At 38.8% G+C, this 22,990-nt stretch overlaps 4 protein-coding genes and 1 long non-coding RNA gene across 7 annotated transcripts; 3 read left to right on the forward strand and 2 right to left on the reverse strand.

The window, feature by feature from the left end:
- Nucleotides 1,151-3,909, reverse strand: LOC18776656 (glutamine synthetase nodule isozyme). The gene is made up of 12 exons (XM_007209231.2): nucleotides 3,706-3,909; nucleotides 3,362-3,401; nucleotides 3,152-3,255; nucleotides 2,984-3,032; nucleotides 2,743-2,849; nucleotides 2,552-2,639; nucleotides 2,297-2,425; nucleotides 2,127-2,201; nucleotides 1,961-2,014; nucleotides 1,827-1,864; nucleotides 1,585-1,744; nucleotides 1,151-1,494 (listed from the first exon to the last, which is right to left on the reverse strand). The coding sequence occupies exons 1-12, from the start codon at nucleotides 3,780-3,782 to the stop codon at nucleotides 1,342-1,344; spliced, it is 1,074 nt and encodes a 357-aa protein (XP_007209293.1). The 5' UTR covers nucleotides 3,783-3,909; the 3' UTR covers nucleotides 1,151-1,341.
- On the forward strand, nucleotides 5,508-9,754 carry LOC18776159 (NF-X1-type zinc finger protein NFXL1). Its single transcript, XM_007210851.2, has 2 exons — nucleotides 5,508-5,752; nucleotides 6,064-9,754. The coding sequence occupies exon 2, from the start codon at nucleotides 6,179-6,181 to the stop codon at nucleotides 9,494-9,496; it is 3,318 nt and encodes a 1,105-aa protein (XP_007210913.1). The 5' UTR covers nucleotides 5,508-5,752; nucleotides 6,064-6,178; the 3' UTR covers nucleotides 9,497-9,754.
- Nucleotides 11,268-16,261, forward strand: LOC18777721 (potassium transporter 2). 2 transcript variants are annotated; one of them, XM_020564959.1, is made up of 12 exons: nucleotides 11,268-11,723; nucleotides 11,834-11,886; nucleotides 12,601-12,823; nucleotides 12,905-13,147; nucleotides 13,280-13,333; nucleotides 13,451-13,520; nucleotides 13,633-13,769; nucleotides 13,853-14,113; nucleotides 14,222-14,274; nucleotides 14,362-14,479; nucleotides 14,569-14,823; nucleotides 14,959-16,261. In XM_020564959.1, exons 2-12 carry the CDS (start codon nucleotides 11,851-11,853, stop codon nucleotides 16,035-16,037), a joined length of 2,529 nt encoding a protein of 842 aa, XP_020420548.1. In that variant the 5' UTR covers nucleotides 11,268-11,723; nucleotides 11,834-11,850; the 3' UTR covers nucleotides 16,038-16,261. The 2 variants fall into 2 exon arrangements, with proteins under 2 accessions (XP_020420548.1, XP_020420549.1); XM_020564960.1 differs by lacking the exon at nucleotides 13,633-13,769 and having other exon boundaries at nucleotides 13,451-13,501.
- On the reverse strand, nucleotides 17,311-18,012 carry LOC109949284. Its single transcript, XR_002271855.1, has 2 exons — nucleotides 17,849-18,012; nucleotides 17,311-17,689 (listed from the first exon to the last, which is right to left on the reverse strand). It is a non-coding gene; the product is annotated as an uncharacterized LOC109949284 (long non-coding RNA).
- LOC18776551 (homeobox protein knotted-1-like 1) lies at nucleotides 21,144-22,944 on the forward strand. 2 transcript variants are annotated; one of them, XM_020564680.1, is made up of 4 exons: nucleotides 21,260-21,575; nucleotides 21,907-22,023; nucleotides 22,374-22,518; nucleotides 22,624-22,944. In XM_020564680.1, the coding sequence occupies exons 1-4, from the start codon at nucleotides 21,432-21,434 to the stop codon at nucleotides 22,638-22,640; spliced, it is 423 nt and encodes a 140-aa protein (XP_020420269.1). In that variant the 5' UTR covers nucleotides 21,260-21,431; the 3' UTR covers nucleotides 22,641-22,944. The 2 variants fall into 2 exon arrangements, with proteins under 2 accessions (XP_007210588.2, XP_020420269.1); XM_007210526.2 differs by lacking the exon at nucleotides 22,624-22,944 and having other exon boundaries at nucleotides 21,144-21,575; nucleotides 22,374-22,544.

Here is a 22,990-nt window from a genome sequence, read left to right on the forward strand (position 1 = left end):
ATGTTGAGGCATATACACTTTAGCAAACAATACAAAGTTGTTCGCTCTTTGGTGATCTAAAGATATAATAGAAATCATGTGTGCTGTTGGGTTAGTATCTCAGAAAGTACTGATCTTTGGACGTTCTTGGTTCTTGTTGTACATTTTTTTTCTTCTATGAAGAGGTACGATTGGTGTTTTCTTTTCATGATCAACCAAAAGGTTGGCGCCATATCTGTGTTTGGTAGCAAGAAAGTTCAAGTTTGATTGAGTATTCTGGAAAGACTATACTTCGGGCAATCTTGATTGTTTGTATGCGCTAGGTTTTAAATGAAAGGTCAAAGTTGCTGATGGGTCTCTCCCAACTAATATTAAAATATATACTTTAAAATGTTATGTACAAAACAAACCTACACTAATATCTTATGCTGATCACCATCATTGACCTGTTCTTTTTCTATTTTTGAACACAAATTACTAGTGATTCTATATTTTAGTTACACCTAACAATTCAACAAAATAGCCTGAGGGTGTGGAGATTTCATGACACGTTTTTTGTGTATATTAGCCCGAGGCGTGGATGGATATTGTTAACAACTTAAAAAGACTGCAAATTTGCCGCAAACGCAAGCTTTTCCTCAAGATATTATTAAGACAGCAGTTGCAGATGGTAGGACCGCATACCAGTCTGTGCAATCTCATTGTGTTTATTATTATTTTTGGGAACAAACACAATTGCTTTTGGCACCAAATAAATAATATGCAGTGGTAGCAGCGCTGCACACACATCAATGCACTTCCTTCCCTTCTCCCCTCCCCAAAAATGGCTACAAGCCTGCAAAGACTTTCATAAGCTAAAGTAAAGCTTCCGTGTCCCCTGCAATTTCGGCTATTCACGTGTACAAAATGCCATCATCATCATCATCTCTATCTATGCATGTAATTTTTTGAAAACAACAGTTTTCCATTTTTGTGTTTGAAAAACAACAAAGTTTGAACTGCAATTTCATGAAGAATATCATTTTTGGCTCTTCCAGTCTCTGTAAATTTAGGTTAAGGGTGACCCTTTTGTAAATAAAGTTGTCTTTTGTAGTTTTTGTACTATCACCAGACATTATCACCAATTATTCTCAAAGAAAAAAACAGTAAAACCATCACAAAGGGAAGAACATTGATCTAATTCCAATCACTTTAATGTCAAATATTATTGTTGTGATCCAGTATTGGCACAATTCAGACAAGCCTTCTCCAATCACAAGGTTAAACACACAACTTGTGGTTTTGGTTGCAGGTGGAAGAGGAACACAAAAACCAGATACAATTTATTCATTTCCACTCCCTCACCACCCCGAAAATGTAAGCCTATGGTTTCCAGAGAACTGTAGTTTCAGCAATCATGGAAGTGACAACATAAGGATCCATGTTAGAAGCAGGCCTCCGATCCTCGAAATAGCCTTTCCCATCTTTCTCCGTGTCCCTCCCAACTCTTATGGACGCTCCACGGTTTGCCACTCCCTGTCAAGTCTCAGTTCTCAACCCGTTAAGCAAAACAAATCAATGCAAATGCAAACAAGGTGTATAATAAGCTCAAGTATGTTAATTTACCCATATGAACCTCTGGATGTCTGCTGTTTCATGTCGCCCAGTGAGACGGCGCTCGTTGCCATCCCCATAAGCAGCAATGTGTTCCTTGTGCCTCAACCCAAGCTTTTCAATTGCCTTTTTGATAACTTCATATCCTCCATCGCTTCTCATGGACTTGGTGCTGAAGCATCACATCCCATCAAAACACTTTCCAAAATGACGATGAATGAAAACAAAAGCAAGCATAATATTTCAAGTGCTACCTGTAGTTTGTGTGAGCACCAGCCCCATTCCAGTCGCCCTGGTCACACACACATACCCTCAAACTCAAATGAAGCTAAAACAATACAGATTTTAAGCCAACGAAATAATAGAAAATTTGGATATCTCTTCTGACCTCAATAGGTTTGGGATCAAAGGAAAGCACCACTCCAGCTATCTCTGTAATCCTCTGTATTGACAGTACATAATAACGTATCACATATGATTTAGCACATTCATTGTAGAATTATACCAGAGAGGGAAAAAACAGTTCATTTGGGTAGGTTTATAAATTATAGTACCTCCAAAATGTAACGAGCAGCCCATAACTGATCTCCAGCAGAGATGCCAACAGTAGGTCCAACTTGGAATTCCCACTATATGCAGTATATACAACAGAAGCAAAGCAATAAGCTAAATTTAAGAGAAGATTTTACACAAAAACGATATGCATGTGTATATGTATATTAACCTGGCCAGGCATAACTTCACCATTGATGCCACTGATGTCGATGCCAGCATAAAGACATGCTTTGTAGTGAGAATCTACAACGTCACGCCCAAAGGCCTTATCAGCTCCAGCCCCACAATAGTATGGCCCCTGCTTTTATTTTATTTTCACAAAAGAAAACGAAAACAAAAAAACCAGTTACATCTTCACATAAACAAGGAGATTCATACTTGATTGTAAAGTAAATATTACAAGATTCATATGATAATTTGTCACCTGTGGTCCAGGATATCCACCGAGAGGCCACCCAATTGGCCATTTTACATCTTTCTGCAACAAAGTATACTCCTGCTCTAATCCAAACCTGTATGTTTTACGTTCAATTAAACCACTCAAAGAGAGCAAATATAGAAATGAACCAACTGCAAACAGAATCAAGATTGAAGATGGATGGTAGAACTTATCACCAGGGTTCTTCAGCTACAACATCAGGATGGCTAAAAATCTTTGCAGCATTAGCCCTCTTATTGGTTGGAATTGGCTCTCCATTCGGGGTGTATGTATCACATATGACCTTCAAGTAATTAATAATCAAAATTCTTTAACTTTAAGAAATAACTAAATGCAACTCTACTGCGACACAATATTGCTTCCCTTCCTAAATGGGTCCCTGAAACTTGTTAATTATTCAAAGCAGCGGGGACTTACAAGAATATTGTTGCCCCTCCTAAATGGGTCCCTGAAAATGGCTTGTGGACTATATTTAAAGCACCAACGAAAGCAGTTTTCATTAGTAAGACTTGAAAAACAGAGTGAGGGAGGGATGAAAACAGAGAAAAACAGAGAAAAACAGGGAGAAACAGAGAAATAGCATACTATAGGATGACTTCACTGTCTTTCCCAGGAGCTTGGCCAGTGCTAGAACCGTCATAGTTCCACTTGGGAAGCTTTGAGGGATCGCTAAGTGGTGCAGGAAGAGTCTGCCTCGTACAAAATCAAATTAGTGCAACTTTAACAAATTAATACATATCATCTGTTTGTGTGTGTATCGATTTATCAGGAAATGAATAAGTAGAGAGAAGTTACCCTGGCTTTGCTTCTGATGTCTATACCAGACCCACCGATCCTGTTTTATGATTATAAAAAGATTAACCATACCAAAATCAGTATACTCATTTAATTATCACCCCATTGGAAAATATAACCATACACATACACATGACACAAGTAACACAACCAGGATTGAAAAAATTGCTAGTTGAGAAAGAAAGACATGCTAAAACAGAGTTTTTAGTAACTTATCACCATAGACAAGAAAAAGAAAAAGAAATCTAGAAACAGAAAAACATAGACAAGAAGAGTAGAGAGGGAGAGAAGGAAAAGTGAGAAACAGAGAGAGTGATTGGAATAAAAGTAAGCTTAGTGCTAACCATATGTACTCTGCAATAATCTTTTCAGTGTAATCGGAGAGGTTGAGGTTGAGAAGATCAGTGAGGAGCAGAGACATTTTCACAAACAAAAGCCAAAGGAAAGAAAGAATGCAAGATAGGATGAGGAAGAGAGAGAGTTTGAGATTTTGGCTTTTGGCTCTTTGCTTTGCTTAGGGGTTGATAAAATATAATGATAACGTATTTTTGTGAAGAATGTAGCATAAATAGGAGTGAGAGAGTCACACTCTTCAGAAATACGAGTTGAGTTGAGTTGAGTTGAGTTGGGTTGGGTTTGAGTTGTATTATTTCATAGTGCACTCTTGATGTTGAGAATTCATTACTACGTCCGTGACACGGAAAAAAAATAAGCAACAGCTTATATTTAAATAATTTTTTTTCTTTATTTTCCAAGCCTAACATATATGAAAATCTTTTTACAAAGATCTTTGTTTTATTATACCAAAATATCACCACACACAAAAATTAAAAAAACAAAAACAAAAAATAGTTTCTTTAGTGTGAAATAAATATCATAGATATCAACCGAAAAAGAAATTCTATTTAAAAATGGAAAATTAGCATCACTAAACTAATAATTAATTATGAACGGCAGGTGCTGAGAGCTGAATGAATACTGTTTATTTACCTGGACACCTATAAACACAATGCATTGCATGCTAATGAAAATTTAGCAGACCCGTTTCGTTTCATCTAATAAATAAATAATTAAATTATGTCCTAAATATTATTAATTAAAAAGAAGAAGAAGGAAGAAATAATAAATATGGAAGTGCAATTTGCATCACACCACATGTCTACTCGAAATTCTGGATTTCAGGGTGAGCAAGTAAAGTTTATCCAAGCTAGGTAAACTAGGTCATCATATTTGAGATTGAGATTCAGACACGAGCTAAAGAAAGTTGCAAATGAAGTTGTTGTTTTCCTTTGTTTTACATTTACTAGAAGAAACCAAACCAACACCACCCTTCACGGGACGGGTTGCATTGCAGGCATCTATCAGATATCTATCTATCCTATTCCTGGAGAAGAGTGAAGGGTAGACAGAAAACTAACTAACTAATAAGAGTCTAGGCTAAGGCATCTATCTACGTTTAAAAGTTCCAAACTGAAACCAATACATCATAAGTTGTTGTGGAATTTGATTTGATGACATACTTCCCTAAGTCTTTTCCTAATAAGAGTAGGTTCTCATCTGTTCTTGCCCAATTCTCCTAGTGCCGGCGAGGCTACTGCATTTATTTAGTGAAATACACTTTGTCAGTTTGCAAGCCAATTTGATTCTTTTCTTTTTATTCCTTCGTTTGGATGGAAGGCACTTTGATTTGATTCTTTCAAGTCCTACTAGCAAACGGATCGCATTTGTTATTTTCATGTCATTCGACTTTTTTACCCTTTAGTTAACGGGTGAAAAATACCAAACACTAACACGACCTGTTGAATAACGGGTATGGAAGTGGCTGGATAACGGATATTCGCAGGTCATGTATAATATTGCAAGGTCTACTTTCAAATAATTGTTCAAGAAAGCCCATGAGCAGGTCCGGCCCAATGAAGAAAAGGCATGGGCCTGTGCGATGGATTGGATGGTGTGACTGGCGGCAGAGTGGTGTGGCGACCACGCAAATACTTGGAGAGGACTTTAAACAAATGGCAGTAAACGAAAGGTCAGAGAACACGCGATTGCGATTTCGGTGACGAACTACCCTCACCGCCTTCCCCTTTCGCTTTTTCGTAACCCCCAAGCCACAACTCTCTCCCCTTCTCTATATATACCCTCCTCTCTCTTTTTTCTCTGGGTCTGGGTCTGGGTCTGGGTCGGTTTCCCTTCTGAGACAAACCCAACTGCAAAAATATCCATCTCATAAAAACACAAAACGGGGACCCACCATACAACAACAGAAAAAAGGAAAGAAAAAAAAAGAAAGAGAGAGAGCATTTTTAACACCTGAGGAAGGCTAGAGAGATACTCAGAGAAGTGCCGGAAAATCTTCTCTCTGTTTCTTATCAGTTGGGACTATCCGATCAGGTGATTTGCCTTTGCTTTTGTTTCCTCATATTGTTTTCATTTCAATTCGATTTTTAGTTGTTCCTGCTTTTAGGGTTTTGTTTCTTTGTTCGGATATGTTGGAAAGTTTCAAGCTTGATTAGGATTAGAAAGTAATACGAATTAAATTCGTTTTCGGACAAAATTTAAGAATTCACTTTGGTGCATCTCTATGGGTATGGCCGTAGGGCTTTAGTTTACTAAACTCCTGGATGTTTAGGGTTTTGTGTTTGTTGATTTTTTTTAAAAAACTAATTGATTTCTAATCTGATTCAATTGTTTTTTTGATGCAGTTACTGCAAACTTTTGTGTTTGTGAATCCCTTTGGTCTTTGTTTGGGTTCGATCAGCCTATTTCGGCACCCTGTCGGAGAATAGGAGGCTCGAGGGTTCGGTGGTTTCGCAGAATATGAGTTCTCAGGTCCCAAATGAGCGAAGGGATAGGTCCAGGTTTCCTGCTCAGCCTCCTCAGCCCGCTCAGTCTGCTCGTCGAGAGTGGGTCCCAAGAGGATCCAACCCTACCACTGCTGCCGTGAACCCACCTCCAAGCTTCAATTCAAACATCCCGAATGGGAATGTAGGACAGCCCAATTATAGCTCTGCTCCATCAGAGAGTCGGCAGCAGCACAGAGGAAATAATGCTTCTAGAGGTCATATGGGTCGGCCAATGAACCATGGAAGGGAGAGGGGAAGGAGCGAGAATCAGGAGGAGGTTAGATTGAAGGACTCTAATTTACCTCAGCTTGTGCAAGAAATTCAGGATAAATTGACAAAGGGCACTGTTGAATGCATGATATGTTATGATATGGTGAGGAGGTCTGCACCTGTTTGGTCTTGCTCAAGCTGTTACTCAATTTTCCATCTGAATTGCATCAAGAAATGGGCTCGAGCTCCCACTTCTATCGACATGTCTGCAGGGAAGAATCAGGGATTTAATTGGCGGTGTCCTGGATGTCAGTACGTACAGCTTACATCCTCGAAGGAGATTCGTTATGTTTGTTTTTGTGGTAAGAGGACAGACCCGCCTTCAGATTTGTATTTGACACCACATTCATGTGGTGAGCCTTGCGGGAAGCAACTTGAGAGGGATGTCCCAGGCAGGGGTGTGAGTGAGGATGATCTTTGCCCTCATGTTTGTGTCTTGCAGTGTCACCCGGGTCCATGCCCTCCTTGTAAAGCATTTGCCCCGCCACGTTTATGCCCTTGTGGAAAGAAAGTAATTACCACAAGATGCTCAGACCGGACGTCTGTTCTAACTTGTGGCCAGCATTGTAATAAGCTTCTTGATTGTTTGCGTCACCATTGTGAGAGAACTTGCCATGTGGGTCCTTGTGATCCTTGCCAAGTTCTGGTTGATGCTTCTTGCTTTTGCAAGAAAAAGGTGGAGGTTGTTCTTTGTGGAGACATGACTGTGAAGGGGGAGGTGAAAGCAGAAGACGGTGTTTTTTCTTGCAGTTCCACTTGTGGAAAAAAGCTTACCTGTGGTAATCATGCCTGCGGTGAAGTTTGCCATCCAGGCCCCTGTGGAGAGTGCAATTTAATGCCAACGAAGATTAAGACATGCCACTGTGGGAAAACAAGCTTGCAAGGGGAACGACAGAGTTGTTTGGATCCAGTTCCAACTTGTTCACAAACATGTGGCAAGTCCCTCCCTTGTGAGATGCACCAGTGTCAAGAGGTATGCCATACTGGGGATTGCCCACCTTGTTTGGTTAAAGTGAGCCAGAAATGCCGTTGTGGATCAACTTCTCGGACTGTGGAATGCTTTAAGACCACAATGGAGATTGACAAGTTTACTTGTGATAAGCCTTGTGGGCGGAAGAAGAATTGTGGAAGGCACCGTTGCAGTGAGAGGTGCTGTCCTCTTTCTAATTCGAATAATGTTCTCTCAGGGGATTGGGATCCTCACTTTTGCTCTATGCCTTGTGGGAAGAAGTTAAGGTGTGGGCAGCATTCTTGTGAATCACTTTGCCACAGTGGCCACTGCCCTCCCTGCCTTGATACAATCTTCGCTGACTTAACCTGTGCATGTGGGAGGACTTCAATCCCTCCTCCATTGCCATGTGGTACACCTCCCCCATCATGTCAGCTCCCATGTTCAGTCCCTCAGCCTTGTGGGCATTCATCTTCTCACAGCTGCCACTTTGGAGAATGTCCACCTTGTTCAGTGCCTGTGGCAAAGGAGTGCATCGGTGGGCATGTCGTCCTCAGGAACATTCCTTGTGGGTCGAGGGACATCAAATGTAACAAGCTCTGTGGGAAGACAAGGCAGTGTGGTATGCATGCTTGTGGCAGGACTTGTCACCCACCGCCTTGTGATACTTCCTCTTCAGTGGAACCAGGTACAAAAACTTCTTGTGGACAGACATGTGGTGCTCCTAGGAGAGATTGCAGGCATACATGTACTGCACTATGTCACCCGTATGCTCCTTGTCCTGATAACAGATGTGATTTCCCCGTCACAATCACTTGTTCTTGTGGCCGGATAACAGCAAATGTTCCTTGTGACTCTGGTGGCAGCAATGCTAGTTTCAAGGCTGATACTGTGTATGAAGCTTCTATTATCCAAAGGTTGCCAGCACCACTTCAACCAATTGAATCAACGACCAAGAAGATCCCACTTGGACAGAGGAAATTTATGTGTGATGATGAATGTGCTAAGTTGGAGCGGAAACGGGTTCTTGCAGATGCTTTTGATATAGCTTCTCCAAACTTGGATGCACTCCATTTTGGTGAGAATTCTGCTGTTTCTGAGTTGCTTTCAGACCTTTTTAGACGTGATGCCAAGTGGGTATTATCTGTGGAGGAGAGATGCAAGTACTTGGTGCTTGGCAAGAGCAGAGGTCCTACAAGTGGCCTCAGAGTTCATGTTTTCTGTCCAATGCTGAAGGAGAAGAGAGATGTTGTTAGGATGATTGCTGAAAGATGGAAGCTTGCAGTTCAATCCGCTGGTTGGGAGCCCAAGCGATTTATTGTGGTTCATGTTACGCCTAAATCCAAAACCCCAGCTCGGGTGATTGGGGTTAAGGGTACGACGACAGTGAATGCACCCCAGCCTCCTGCTTTTGATCATTTAGTAGACATGGATCCCAGGCTTGTAGTTTCTTTCCCTGATCTGCCGAGAGATGCAGATATTAGTGCACTGGTCTTGAGGTTTGGTGGGGAATGCGAGTTAGTCTGGTTGAATGATAAGAATGCATTAGCTGTATTCAATGATCCTGCTCGAGCAGCAACCGCAATGAGGAGGTTGGATAATGGTACACTATATCACGGGGCTATTAACGTTCTCTCAAATGGCAGTGCATCTGTGGCATCATCGGGTTCTAATGCTTGGGTTGGATTGGGGACAGCTAAGGAAGGAGTGTCTACAGCGCTGAGGGGTAATCCATGGAAGAAGGCTGTCATTAGGGAGCCTGGTTGGAGGGAAGATTCATGGGGTGATGAAGAGTGGGCTGGTGGTTCCGCGGATGTGCAGGCATCTGTGTGGAAAAAAGAAGCTCCAATCACTGCCTCACTAAATCGATGGAGTGTACTAGACAGTGATGTAGCTTTGGGTTCATCTTCTGTATCTCCTAGCATTGAGGACTCTGGAAAACAGTCTTTGGGTGGTTTAAATCCGGCTTTGGAATCAAATGCAAGTGGTTCGACTTCAGGAGGGCAGCAGCATGGAGGAAATATTGCAGATACATCTGAAGTGGTTGATGACTGGGAGAAGGCTTATGAATAAAAGATAGAATGAAGCAATTGATCAATATTTTGATAACTTTTAGTACCGGCGGAAGGGGGGTTGGTAGTAAATCAAATACCCTGGCTTTTTTATTTTTTGTATTTGGATGAATCGTTTTTTAGCCGAAACCCAAAGAGATGTTCAGTTGGCTCCACAATTTTATCGTTGTCATGAAAGTATTCTTTTATCCATCTTATTTGAATGACTTTTTGGTTCAAATAGAATCCTTTTTGGATTTTAGTTGGGCTGCCGTCAAAATTTTATTGCCTTCTATTATCTGCTTTGATATCTTCCATTGTCATACTTGTGGAGGCAGCTGGGTTGTTGCTAGTGCTGCTGTGTGGGAGAACATGATTCTGTAAATGGTCAATTTTGGTTAGGGTAGAAGTATATAGATATATAGCTATGGCTGTTTAAAATAGCTATATAGCTATGGTTTTTTAAAAGCTACAGTCAAAATTTCTGGTTTCCCTGTTTTTTTTAAAGTACTAAAAGTACAAGTTATAGTCTAAACTATTAATTAGGTCCCATTTCATTCATGGGAAATGAGGCTTGGGAATGAGAATTCAATTGCTTTCTCATGTTTGGTAAGTCCAGGCATGAGAAATGATTATCTGGCACATGGGAAAGTAAGGGGTAAAGTGAAGTCATTTCCTTAATTTGAGTTTTGTTTTCCCTCATCATGAGAAAGTTTAGGAAAATGAGCCAACATTCAATACACAATTTTCATGACTATTTGTCCCTATGAACAATTTATAATTACAACATATCATTAAATACATTCTTTTTTTATTTGATTTAACATGGGTATAATTGGAAAATTATATAAACTTTGTTTTCCATTCCTACTCAAAACAAACATGGGAAAGGAAACAAAGTGAAATCTCCTGGTTACTTTCCCGATATTATCAAATGTGGGAAATGAATCTTTCATTCCCATTCCTTGGGAAATGACATGGGAAGTGATTTTCCCTCAAATCCATTCCGTAAACCAAACGGGGCCTTAGGGAGTGAGATTTCTCACACATACACAATTATGATGCTGGGGATTCGAACTTTAAGACCTCTGATCTGCATGTCAAGGTCCTTTTTCACTGGACTAGATCCCGTTGGCTGGTTTCTACTTAATATACCTAGTTTTTGTCTTCTTTTAACTTGTCAAAGGAATTTGGATCTTGTTGGAAACTTGCAATAAGGGTTTAAAATTGAACTGTGAGGTGAGGAAGTGGGTTTGAAGATGGCTGCATGAAAAAGGATCCATTAGTATAGTGGTTTGGAGTATTTACTCATTCAGTTAAGGTCCTGGGTTCGAGTCCTAGCATCCGTATTGTGTGTGTGAGTTTAATATGCTATCGCCCCTTTCAATAAAAAAGGTCCTTAAAAAAAAAAAAAAAAAAAAGAAAGAAAGAAAGAAAGATGGCTGCATGGAATTAATTATTTGCTTCCACCGTATATCAATGGCAGAATTCAGTTATTGGGTTGCTCGCAATTGCATTTCTTAGACATGGTTTATGGATGACACACATCTAATCCAAGTCTTCACTTTTCCTATAAATTATGATTTATGCGAACTCTGATATTCTGCAGTCTGCCTTTTTTTTTTCTTGGTGACCTGTTTTTGGGTTCCGGAAGAACGAAAGATGATCCCTTTCTTTCGTTTTCTTTCATTCATTATTGATTGGTTGATTTTAACTAGTTTGATTAATTGCGTTAAAAGATAGCAAGTATTTCTCGTTATGATGAGTTAGAGAAACTGATCAACAAACTAAAGTCAAGTTGGACAAAATACCAGTCCGTAAGTTGCAAACATGCAAAATCAATAATCGCTCACACAACATGTGGGCGGTTCCTACCCAAAACACCAACTCCAAACGGAAAGCCATGTGGATGTGATTTGCCTTCTATCATTTATCAATTAAATACAAATGCATTTCTTAAAATAATAATAAATTTAATAAACTCCTCATACTCTTTATTTCAAAATCATAGGCGTCGCCTTCAGTCCGGCATTCCCTCTCTACTACCGATATAAAAATATCCCCTCCACAAACCACAAATTTAAAAAAATTAAAAACAGAAAAACAGACCGTCTTCTTTATTTATTGGTAAGGTTAGAAGTAGGAGTAATTGTATCACCTCAAACAAAACTATCAACTACTCTCTCTCTCTCTCTCTTCTCTGTAAGTTGTAATCCTTTACATTGTGAACTCCGTGTACGAGGCATTGTGTAAGTCGCTTGGCATTCCCAGCTCTCTGTCTTTCATTTATATATAAATCAACACACATTTTTTAGAATTCAGTTTAATCTTTTCTTTCCAATCTGTCTACTCCTTTCAGACATACATACATCATACATGGATCCTCAGCTCGGTTCTGCTAACCAGTTCAAGGTTACTTTCTTGCTTCCGTTTTTCTTTTCAAGTACAAAACTTTGTTTATAATCTATTTACTTATTTGTTTTTCTTTTAAGAAAGTTGCCTGCTTTGGTACTAAATGGATGTATGAACTTGCAGAAGCATTGACCCATGATCTCTCTCTTTGGGTTGTTATAGTTAGTTGATTTGTATTGCCCTGATATTTCTGTAGCTAGTAATTTTTGATCTTTTACCATGAAGAGCAAAAAAGGAAAAAAAGCCAAGATCCAAACTTTCCATGATATGTACTGCTTACAGTATATTTCCTTTTGCATTTAGTCTTCAAATTGGAGCTCGATATCTGGCATTTCACCTAGGTTGGTGTCGTAAATAAGCTTGTTTTATTTGATCAATTGGGGTTTTACCAACTTTTCTGTTTCCAATTCTGGGATTGCAGATCACCAGATCACATGCTCAATATGAAAAAAGAAAAAATGCATGTGCGTACATCATTATATCCATCATGTGTATGTGCCGGTGTTGAAATGCTCCTAATTACTTACCGGACCAATTTAAATTGCAATTTGAGTTGCTTCTTGATGCTAACTCCAGCTAAAGAAGTACAAGGTTACCATTCAGTGCCTTAGTGTTGCCCCACAATGAGTCATAAAGCAATAGAGATACAAGCGCAGCATTTATCATGAGCTTCACCTTATTATCATCTAATTTTTGACTTCATATAATATACAGGAGACATGGAAGCATACGCTTCTTTTGTCATTTCAGAGCCTTGGAGTAATTTATGGTCAACTGAGTACTGCTCCCTTATATGTCTTTGGGACAATGAATGCAGAAGATATCAAATCAGAGGAGACTGTTTATGAACTATTCTCCTGTATTTTCTGGACTATTAACATCATTTCTTTACTCAAGTATGCCTTTATAGTATTAAGAGCTGATGACAATGGAGAAGGTAATTATCTACTATCCTCCTAATGACAGGAATTTATGTGCTAGGATTGTGCAATAATTTTTCACTTTTATCATCTTGTAGGTGGTACTTTTGCTTTGTATTCACTCCTGTGTAGGCATGCTAAAGTGGGTCTGCTTCCAAATGACACAAGTGCTAATGAGGTTATGCATTATGAGACGGGAAGTCCTTTCAAGATAAAGGTGGAATCAAGGGCTAGAAGAGCCATTGAGAAACATAAAAGTAGCCACTATTTAATGTTGTTCCTTGCTCTGTTCGGTTCCTGCATGACGATCGGTGTTGGGGTGCTTACCCCAGCTCTATCTGGTTTGGCATTCCTCGTCAATTTTTCTAAATAATATTAGAAATTTCTAAGAAAATTCGATTTCTGCATTAAACTTATGTCAGATATGATTAGATGTTTGAATGATTCGTTTTCTTTGTCTTTGTCTTCCTCAGTGTATTCAGTTTCATCGGGTGTTCAAAGATCAATGTCAGATATGGCACACTTATGTAAGACCTAGCCGTAACTTCAATTAGAAAAGTATATATTTCTTTCAATCATCCTTTAATAGCTATATAATCAATCATTACTCTGACACTTAAGTTGTATCTTGTGGTTCTTACCAGTTTCATCTTCACCAAGAAAACAGGAGGCCATATCAAATGCTTTTGAGAAATGTGAGTACTTTGTCATCAAGTAGGTACTTCCACTGCATCTGTTCCACCCTCTTTGCTTATGTTGTTTCCTGTTCAGTGACCTGAGGAAGCTTGAACACTTTTTTCATGATAACTCAACATAATTTTTGTAGAGGCACTCTTGCACACATGTCCAGTAAAATGGAAAGCAAAGAAACCGGAGAAACTAAAAGGAGAAATACACACTGCACCTGGAAAATAAACACAACACATTCTGAGCCTGTCAATCATGATGGCCAAAGTTTATCTGGTTCCCATTGCATCTACTATATTGGTCATGACTTGGATATCTTAGCTAATCTGTTTATTCACTTGGAATTGTATTTGTTATAGATGTACCAGTTCCAACGGCATCTGCTATATTGGTGTGCCTCTTCACACTACAACACTATGGGACTCATAAAATTGGGTTTATTTTTGCTCCAATTATTGTCATTTGGCTGATATTTATCGGTGGAGGCGGTATATATAACATTTTCCACTGGAACAAACAAATTATCCATGCTGTCTCCCCGATGTACATGTACAGATTTGTTAAGAACATTGAAATCAAAAGTTGGAGGTCTCTAGGCAGCATCGTTTTGTGTGTAGCAGGTTTTATTAAGATCCCATGAGCTTCATTTTACTATCTTTAATTAATGCTGTAATTTTATTCGGAACCAGATGTTTTCATTAGATCCTGAAACACAGTACCTTTTGCAGGATCAGAGGCAATGTTTGCAGATCTAGGTCATTTCAGAAAGAAATCGATCAAGGTTTTTGATATATCTCAAATTCTTTGAATCTTATATCAAGGTGTGTTCTGAAATTAAAATGAACTTGTGGATGGTGTCCTGCTGCAGATTACATTTGTATGCTTGATTTATCCAGTCCTTGTTTTATGCTATGCCGGCCAGGCTGCATATATCTCCAAAAACTTGCATGCTGCAGATTTCAATCATCTCAGTGAATCCATCCCCCGTAAGCACACTTATTTTTCTTTACTAGTTGCTTCATCTGCCAACTTTAGATATCTAACATAAAGAATGTATTGTTTATGGAAAGTCCAGACCGAATTCGCCACTGGTTCATAGCATTATCCCTTCTTGCTTCAGTTGTGGGAAGCCAAGCAACCATAACAGCCAGTTTTTCCATCATAAATCAGTGCCTAGCACTTGGTTGTTTCCCCAGAGTAAAAGTTATTCATACATCAGATAAGATACATGGGCAGGTTTACATTCCTGATATCAACTGGCTATTGATGGTTCTAAGCCTCGCTGTTACAATTGGTTTCCATGATATTATGAGAATTGGTTCTGCCACAGGTATGCATTCGAAACAATCTCTGTATTCTTTTGTACAAGGGTTCCAGTATAGCAACCCCTGACATACTCTCTAGGAACTTCATTATTTACATATAGCTGTTATCTGATAGATATTAATAGCTCAATCTCCCACAGGTTTGGCCGTAATTTCTGGAATGCTCGTAACGACTTGTCTCATGTCACTCGTAATTGCCCTGTACTGGGAGAAGAATTTGTTTGAATCTGTCTGTTGTCTGATATTCTTTGGATCCATTGAGGTAATGTATGTATCAGCTTGTATGTTGAATTTCCATAAGGGAGCTTGGTATTTGGTTGTCCTTTTGGCATTGTCCTTGACAGTCATGCTTTCATGGCATTATGGAACCAAGAAGAAGCTCGAATTTGACTTACAAAACAAGGTATCTGCAGAATGGCTTACTGATATTAGCCCAGGCCTAGGGGTTACCAGGGTTCCTGGCATTGGTTTCATTTATACTGATATAGTGACAGGAATTCCAGCTTTCTTCTCACACTTCATTACCAACCTTCCTGCATTTCACCAAGTTTTGATCTTCGTGTCGTTCAAGTCCCTACCGATGCCTTACGTCCCTGCAAGTCGGAGGTATCTTATTGGCAGGGTTGGCCCAAAAGATTTGAAGATTTATCGGTGTGTCGTGAGATATGGATACTGTGATCCTATTAGGGACACTGATAATTTTGAAGAACAGATTATTAGTTCAATCGGAGAGTTCATTACCATGGAAGAAAATGAGTTTGAATCCCTGAATTCATCAGAAGGAAGAATGGTGGTTGTTGGAAAGCCACCAGCTGATGGAAGCGCTTTGATTCCATTGAATGAAACAAACTCAGATGAGGAGTCTGTGAGCTTGGTGAGCAATATTGAAACTCAGCTAGCTCCAATGGTGGCCGATGCAGTGGAGAGTGGTTTGGGTTCAGTGATGAGAAAAAAGGTGCGGTTCATGTTGCCCGCGAAGAGTCCGAAAATGCGAGCATCTGTTAGGGATGAGCTGCAAGAACTAATAGATGCAAGGGAGAGTGGCACAGCGTACTTCCTGGGGCAGGTGCATTTAGCAGTGCGTGATGGCTCAGACGTGTTGAAGCGCTTGCTGATCATGACTTATGCGTTTTGTGATAAAAATTGCAGAGAGCCTCCAGTTGCTCTCAACATTCCTCATGCCGCTCTTGTCGAGGTTGGTATGGTCTGTTGCATATAAAGCATTAATTGTAAGGCCATGCCAGACGTTGGGGCAGAGGAGCAATGATTTGTACAAAATCAGGAAAGAATTCATCGGAGATGAGAGGAGATATATAAGAAAACACATGTATTGTTTAAGTTTTTTAATTTCTTGTAGTAGCTCGGAATCCATATAAAAAGTTGACAAGAAAGATACAATGAAACCTAAAATCTGTCCATATTGGTGCATTATGCATATATATATATATATATATATATCCATGCCTGCCTTACTACTTATTAAGCCTAATTGTTCAATACCAAAGTTCCTGCTCTTTCAAACTATATATATAGGCTTTGATTCCAATTTTCAGTTAGGTTTTTTTTATTATTAATCCAAAAGTACTTCCTAACAGAACTGAAAATTAGACATTCTTGTGGAAAGAAATTAATGGCAAAGTCTAATTGCATAGCTATTAATCCTTCAAATGTAACAATAAGATGAAGTATTTTATTTCAAATTCCTTAAATTTACAATAATGAAAAAATAAGGATGGCAGTGAACAACCAAAATCTATGGTCTCTTAGTTTTGGATTGGAAGAAGCACATTGCCAACTTCTCCCTCCACTGACAAAATATTTCAACAAGTTGAATTGATCTGGAGAGAAAAATGACTAAAATTCCTGAATCAGCAATCATAAGCACATGTACTCAAATATATAATAAAGATTTGCCACACAACGGCAGAAACGACAAATCTGTATCAAAAAGCCAAAAGCCAAAAGCCAAAAGGAAATAAAAAATCCTAAACAAAAAACAAAACAAACCACATCATCAAACTCCTAAAGATTTCACGGGAGTTATTAAACTAAAACAAGATCACTGCTCCACATTCTCTCGAGCAACCCGAAGAGAGCCATAGTGCCGCACTGGTTAAACTTGAAATCGACCCAACCTGACATCATCCCCACGTCATAGTTCCAAACCTATATTGAAGGTTGACAATTGGAGCCAAATCCTTGCATACATAGGCCAAAAGACGACAATTATATCATGGCAACGACAACGTTTGACGACGACTGCTTTCACAGCACAAAACAAAGAAACAAAAAACAACGAATCCAGAGAGAAATGGGCGGGAAGGAGAGGAAAGGGATCTTTAAGTTCAAGCAATTGGGTGAGTAACTAACTCCTTCAATCAAAACACAGAAAAGAACTATCCTTGATCATTGCCTGTCACGTCAGTCAGTGTATAATTAATTGGCTGGCTCACAAATTAGCAGCAGATAATAATTAAGGAAAATGAGAGATAGATATATATATATATATATTGAAAAGTTTAATTCTGCCATGCAATGGAACGTATATAGTCGTGGCAAATAAATACGACTGCATACACCATTATTCCTTCCCGGGTCTTATTGAACCCTGCTATAATACATAGTTTTCTATAAATATTTAAGAAATAAAACTTTTACATTTTTAATTCTCACTATAATAAATATTATATAATTAAATATATATTTAGTTATGAATGGGGGACTTCTTTCTAGCTGGGGTGTAATCCATGACCAGCAAGTCCAAGTCTTCTCCCCTCTCTTGCCTTGTTTTGGTTTTGGTAGTTTTGGTCTTGGCGGCTTCATCTTCAACAAGACTTGCAACTTTGTCATTAACTCCTCCTGTTCCTGTACCTATATATATAGGCGTGAGTGACAAGAAGAAGAAAAAGAATGTCATGTTATAAATAATTGAAGGACTTAATTTAAAGAAGTTTTTGACAATTAGATATATCATGAACATGATCAACAAGTATAGTATTAATTTGAGAGTTAACCATATATAATGTTTACCATCATCAGCTATGTATACGACGATGAATAGCAGCAGCAGCAGCAGCATAAATGCAACCAGAGCAGTATTAATGCGCAGCTTGTTATTCATCCCAAAAGCCATTAATTGCAACTGTGCCGATAGAGGAAAACAGTCCACACCTTTTTGCCTCTTCCTCTTATCTCTATATATTTATATGTGTGTGTGTGTGTGTTGATGGCCTGCGCTGCCTGTATATATATGATTCTTGCCTTGGACAGGTGGGGCAAGTGGATGTTGGAGTAAGTTAGCGTAGGCATAAGCAAAACCAGAAGTTTTGAGCGTATATAACAAATTCATATATAGATATATATCAACTCCAGTCTTCAGTCACATCTTGGTACGGAGACACTAGCGAGAAACAGTACGTACTGTTACTATATAGCTATTTTTCTTGAATATAATATGGATGCATTCTTCTCTCAAAAATATATATATATATATATATATATATATATATGGATGCATGCATGCCTTTAATATATGCAGTACTACTTCCACCACCATGCACACATGCACTGAGAAAGAAGAAGAAGAGCCCTATATAATTTATTTACCATTGGAAAGTCCTGAAGTTGATCCTTCCTACCTTAATGTTTCTGTGTTACGTACATATATACGCATATAATTAATATTAGAGGAGGGCGATGAGCCAGCATGCAAGAGCGCCCACACACACATATATATATAGTTGCAATTGATCATCGTCGTACCGTACGTACGTTGTTGTATTCCTTACAGTACTGTCAATGAAGATTACATGGAGATGGAGATGGAGATGTTAACATATTACACATAGCCAAGTTATTAATTAGCTAAACCAAGACCTTACCTTAATTCCTTCCCGGTCCTGGATATATACGCTTCGGATCCAACAGTAGTATTAATGGAAAAGGTTAATTAGAAGAGAATTTAGGGTAAATATAATATAATATTCTTAGTCTCTGAAAGATTGGCACTTGGCACACAATTAATTTGGAAAGCCAGATCATATATCATCATCTCTGTTCCTTCCTGTACATGCAAATTGCAATGCAGACCATGTCAACCTCAAAACAAACCCAATCATCGTTCACCTCCAAAGCACATGGTCCATCGGGAGCATCACGTGAAGTTTTTATATATATGCACGAATTTGGCTCGTAAAGTCCCAATTATACACATATATAAATAAACCCATAAAAATTATCACATGGCCAGATATCTGCTACCTAGGCTAGCTCTGATCTCCCATGTCTAATCATTTAGTCATAATCTTCATTTTTCAGCTTGTTATATTATATCATATCATATCAGCCAGATATCTGCTAGCTATATATGCATGTATGTATGTGTGTATATATATTGGGGGTGCATGATACATATCAAACCTTCCAACATGGATGCTGTTTGACTGCAGAAACCCACATGTCTGTGTTGGTTATTGCCACCGTCTGTTGTAGACAAGATTAGCATCCTATGGCCCACCGTGTAGCGACAGATTCTTTCTGATATATATATATATATACGTGGAAAGCTCACGACTCATGAATTTGCAACTCTTCAATTCAATCATCAATCATCAGTCATGACCAATTACCATACTAATTAACGACTAGGGCGTGTTATCTCAACAAATATATGGGCTCAATTGTTGTGCCAGAGCCAGAGATAAATCTGAAGATGGGCTTGGTTTGCACGACATTGGGCTAGCTTTAAGTTTTTTAACAGGACAAGGAGAGGAGAGGAGAGGATCACCCAACCCAACCCAACAAAAGATTTAAGATAGCATTGCAATTTGCATGTATCCTGCTGCGCATGCCCAAAAGGACTAGGTGTAAGGCAGTCTATTATTCATAGAATCATAGGCCGTCATTAGGGCCATCCAGTATCTCATATACTATTACTAGCCTAATACTACCACCTCATGCACGCTGAACAATGACCTTTGGGTTTTTACATTACATATTACTATTACTAGTCTAAGTAACTATTTTTTGGAATTATCACGTTTCGCAAGTCTAGCATAACGTAATATAAAAGGGCATGCATAATATACAAGTAGCTAGTAAAGTATTCTAGCATACCATAGATTATAGGGTACCAGATTAAGTTAAAATGTGTTATAACTTGAGGAGAGAGATAAAAAAGGAGGGTCGGGGCATGAAAATTAATTATCTCTTAGGGCATTTCTATTTATTTGCCATGGTAAATGATAAGGGGAAGCAATAGCTGTTATCATTTACATGAATAGTGCTTGCCCCAGCAATTTTTTTTTTTTTGGTTTTCCACCAAGTCTTGCCTTTGGACTCGCCCGGGCTAGTGGAGCCCAGCTCTTGCCCTAGCTAGATTTGGGCTTTGGAAACCAGATTGGGGGCCTCTTGCCCGGGCTAGGGCCTCCCGGTTGAGGTGGGCAGCCAATCATATCCAAGGTTGCTTCATTCAGTTAGTTTTCAGAGAAAATTTGTTAAATCAGCTTATGTGGAAGCAATGTGACATTTCAAGTTGGGGTATATGGTCATTTCGCATATACTCACCCATCAGTTGTATTTAGCCCGTCAATTTGCCCCAATTCTTCCCAAAATCAAAACCCTAATTTGAGACCTGCAACAAAGCCACTGGAGAACTCTAAATTGGCGTGTGCAATAACCAAATGATGTGAATCCTAAAACCAGTCGGATCTTGTGTTAAAATAAAGATTATGAACAACTTTAGTTTGTTTGTATGATATATATTATATATAAAGGAAAATGGTTGAATAATAATTTATTAAAAAGCTTTTGGTGGATCAATTAATGTCTGGGTACGTACGTACATAATCTATGATACCATATATATCACAGGCACAGCAATGAAGGGTCATTTTCGTATGAGTGCATCCACAGTAGTGGAAACATTCTCTTCCTCAAATAAATGTGAGCAAACATTGATAAAAGAAAGAAGCCCTGATACATCAACAGTGGGGAATTTGGAAGTACTGCTTGAAAAAGTGAGGGATTGACTAGTAAAAAAGGAAACTTATATAAAGACACACAATGCAGACGGATGAATAGGAAGAAATGTACTAGCAAAGTCCCCGCTGTTCGAGAAACCCCTTTGATATGTTACTTTCTTTCATGTATAAAGACAGAAAAAGAGAGAGAGAGAAAGAGAGAAAGAGAGAAAGAGAGAAAGAGAGAGGGAGAGAGATTTCAAAGGCCAAAAACCCACACCCCAATTACGCATTAGTGTTTCTGACCGACTGATCATGATGAGAGACTGATCAAATTAATATATGAAATATAAATTATATGCATGCATGAGTCATTCCAGTGGTGAATTCCAAAAATGGGAGCGTCTCCGTACTCTCTTTGCACTGATCACTTAGTTGTAATATATAATAGAGAGAGAGAGAGAGAGAGTCACAGTACTAGTAGACTAGTATATATATAGTTAATGTGAACAAAAATGGTAAGACTGACTTGTATGATGCATAATTGTTGTTAGTGCAGTCCAGAGAATTTGTATTTGCTTATACTTATAGGTATATATAGCTAGAGTCGATCTCCTCTCTCCAGGGTACGTTGGAAGATTTGTAATTATAATATGGAAGGAGCTTTGAGTAGTTCTACTACTTACAAGGAGAAAGAAAAACAAGAGAATGTTGAAGATCATGAGATCCTCAAAAACAGAATCTCTACCCATCCCTTATATGGGCTGTTGGTTGAAGCTCACTTGGATTGTTTGAAGGTCTCTTCTCTCTCTCTCTCTCTCTCTCTCTCTCTCTCTCTCTCTCCCTATGTTTGTGTGTTTGTGTGAGTGAGTGTGTGTAAATTGATTTGCAGTGAAGGTTTTTATAGCTACAATACAAGTTTGGTTAAGGCTTAAATATATGCCTTATTGGGGTATACCTAGTTTGCTTGCACAATCTGTATATGTGCCTTCTATCTGATACAAAATAGGGCATCCATCCTCCTGCTGCCTGCATATATAATTAAGCAGCATATATTCTTATTAATTACTTATTAATTAGATCCGTCGTGGTCTTCTTCTTCTTCTTCTTCTTTCAAATCTTCATCAGGTCGGTGGAATTAGTGGTGACCTAGACCTAGAGGGAGATGTTAGCAGAGATATGAAGCAGCTTGACAACAAGTACAAGGCCAGTGAAAATCGACAATCTGACCTCGATCACTTCATGGTAATTAGTTAAAATTGATCCCTCTTCACATATATTAACCTTATCCTTCTCTCTTGTGTGCTAGCTCCATCATCGTACACATCAAGAGTAGTAGCTAGCTAGTGGTAGTACGTACTCAAGGAAGTTAATTAATACCCCAAATTAATGCACACTAAGTCTTTTCGGTAACGCATGCAATTAACTGTGTAGATATAAAGACCAAGAAATATGAGCAGGAAGCATATATCTATAATTAAATATATTGCTCTGTGTTTTTAACAAAAATTATTAATTATTATTACTTGTCTGGGACTGGACTGGACTGGGACTTGGACTTGGACTGGGGTATGTATAATATATTATTGATGCAGGAAGCATATTGCTTGGCACTTGGGAAGCTGAAAGAAGCAATGGAGGAACCGCAGCAAACGTCGATGGCCTTCATAAGTAACATGCACCTGCAACTCAAGGAGCTAACAGGATCTCATCAACCTGAACCGGCCACCTCACTTTCCGGTCAGTCTGTTGACCATCTAAATTAAACACACCCACACCCACCACATGCATATACAAATATAATACTATAGCTAGTTAATTTCTGTTAATCTTTTAATGTCGTAGGTGAAAGCTACAATTGATTGTGCCTGCAGTCTGCAGACGAGCGAAAGGCCAGGAGGATGCAGTGCCTTCATGGAACCTGATGAATTTTTCCAGAATATAATTTTTATATATATGGTATGATATTTGCCTCCAATCCAATCACGTTTGCGATTTGTGACACACTCCTGCGCAACATGGCATGTAAAATTTGGTCCTTATTTTAATTATGCGTCCATCTCAAGCTGTTTCATTTATTAGTCTGATATTTCCAGGGAATCAAACAAATTGAACGAAGCTGGTTTTGTATTCACCAACCAATCTATTTCCAACTCATTATTTTTGCTAACAATAGCACAATCGATTTATTTATAAATACGACTGGACTCTG

The sequence above is a fragment of the Prunus persica genome, chromosome G5 (assembly GCF_000346465.2).
Source record: "Prunus persica cultivar Lovell chromosome G5, Prunus_persica_NCBIv2, whole genome shotgun sequence".
Classification (NCBI taxonomy): domain Eukaryota; kingdom Viridiplantae; phylum Streptophyta; class Magnoliopsida; order Rosales; family Rosaceae; genus Prunus; species Prunus persica.

Bases quoted from the DNA above. Each gene is read 5' to 3' on its own strand.
- LOC18776656 (XM_007209231.2), bottom strand. From the start codon at position 3,782: ATGTCTCTGCTCCTCACTGATCTTCTCAACCTCAACCTCTCCGATTAC. The intron at 2,640-2,742 runs GTGATAAGTTCT...TAAAACATACAG, and splicing joins GTTGTAGCTGAAGAACCCTG to GTTTGGATTAGAGCAGGAGT. The intron at 2,202-2,296 runs GTTAATATACAT...TACTGCATATAG, and splicing joins GTGAAGTTATGCCTGGCCAG to TGGGAATTCCAAGTTGGACC.
- LOC18776159 (XM_007210851.2), top strand. From the start codon at position 6,179: ATGAGTTCTCAGGTCCCAAATGAGCGAAGGGATAGGTCCAGGTTTCCT.
- LOC18777721 (XM_020564959.1), top strand. From the start codon at position 11,851: ATGGATCCTCAGCTCGGTTCTGCTAACCAGTTCAAG. The intron at 11,887-12,600 runs GTTACTTTCTTG...TATAATATACAG, and splicing joins GTTCTGCTAACCAGTTCAAG to GAGACATGGAAGCATACGCT. The intron at 12,824-12,904 runs GTAATTATCTAC...ATCATCTTGTAG, and splicing joins AGCTGATGACAATGGAGAAG to GTGGTACTTTTGCTTTGTAT.
- LOC18776551 (XM_007210526.2), top strand. From the start codon at position 21,432: ATGGAAGGAGCTTTGAGTAGTTCTACTACTTACAAGGAGAAAGAAAAA. The intron at 21,576-21,906 runs GTCTCTTCTCTC...AATCTTCATCAG, and splicing joins CTCACTTGGATTGTTTGAAG to GTCGGTGGAATTAGTGGTGA. The intron at 22,024-22,373 runs GTAATTAGTTAA...TTATTGATGCAG, and splicing joins CTGACCTCGATCACTTCATG to GAAGCATATTGCTTGGCACT.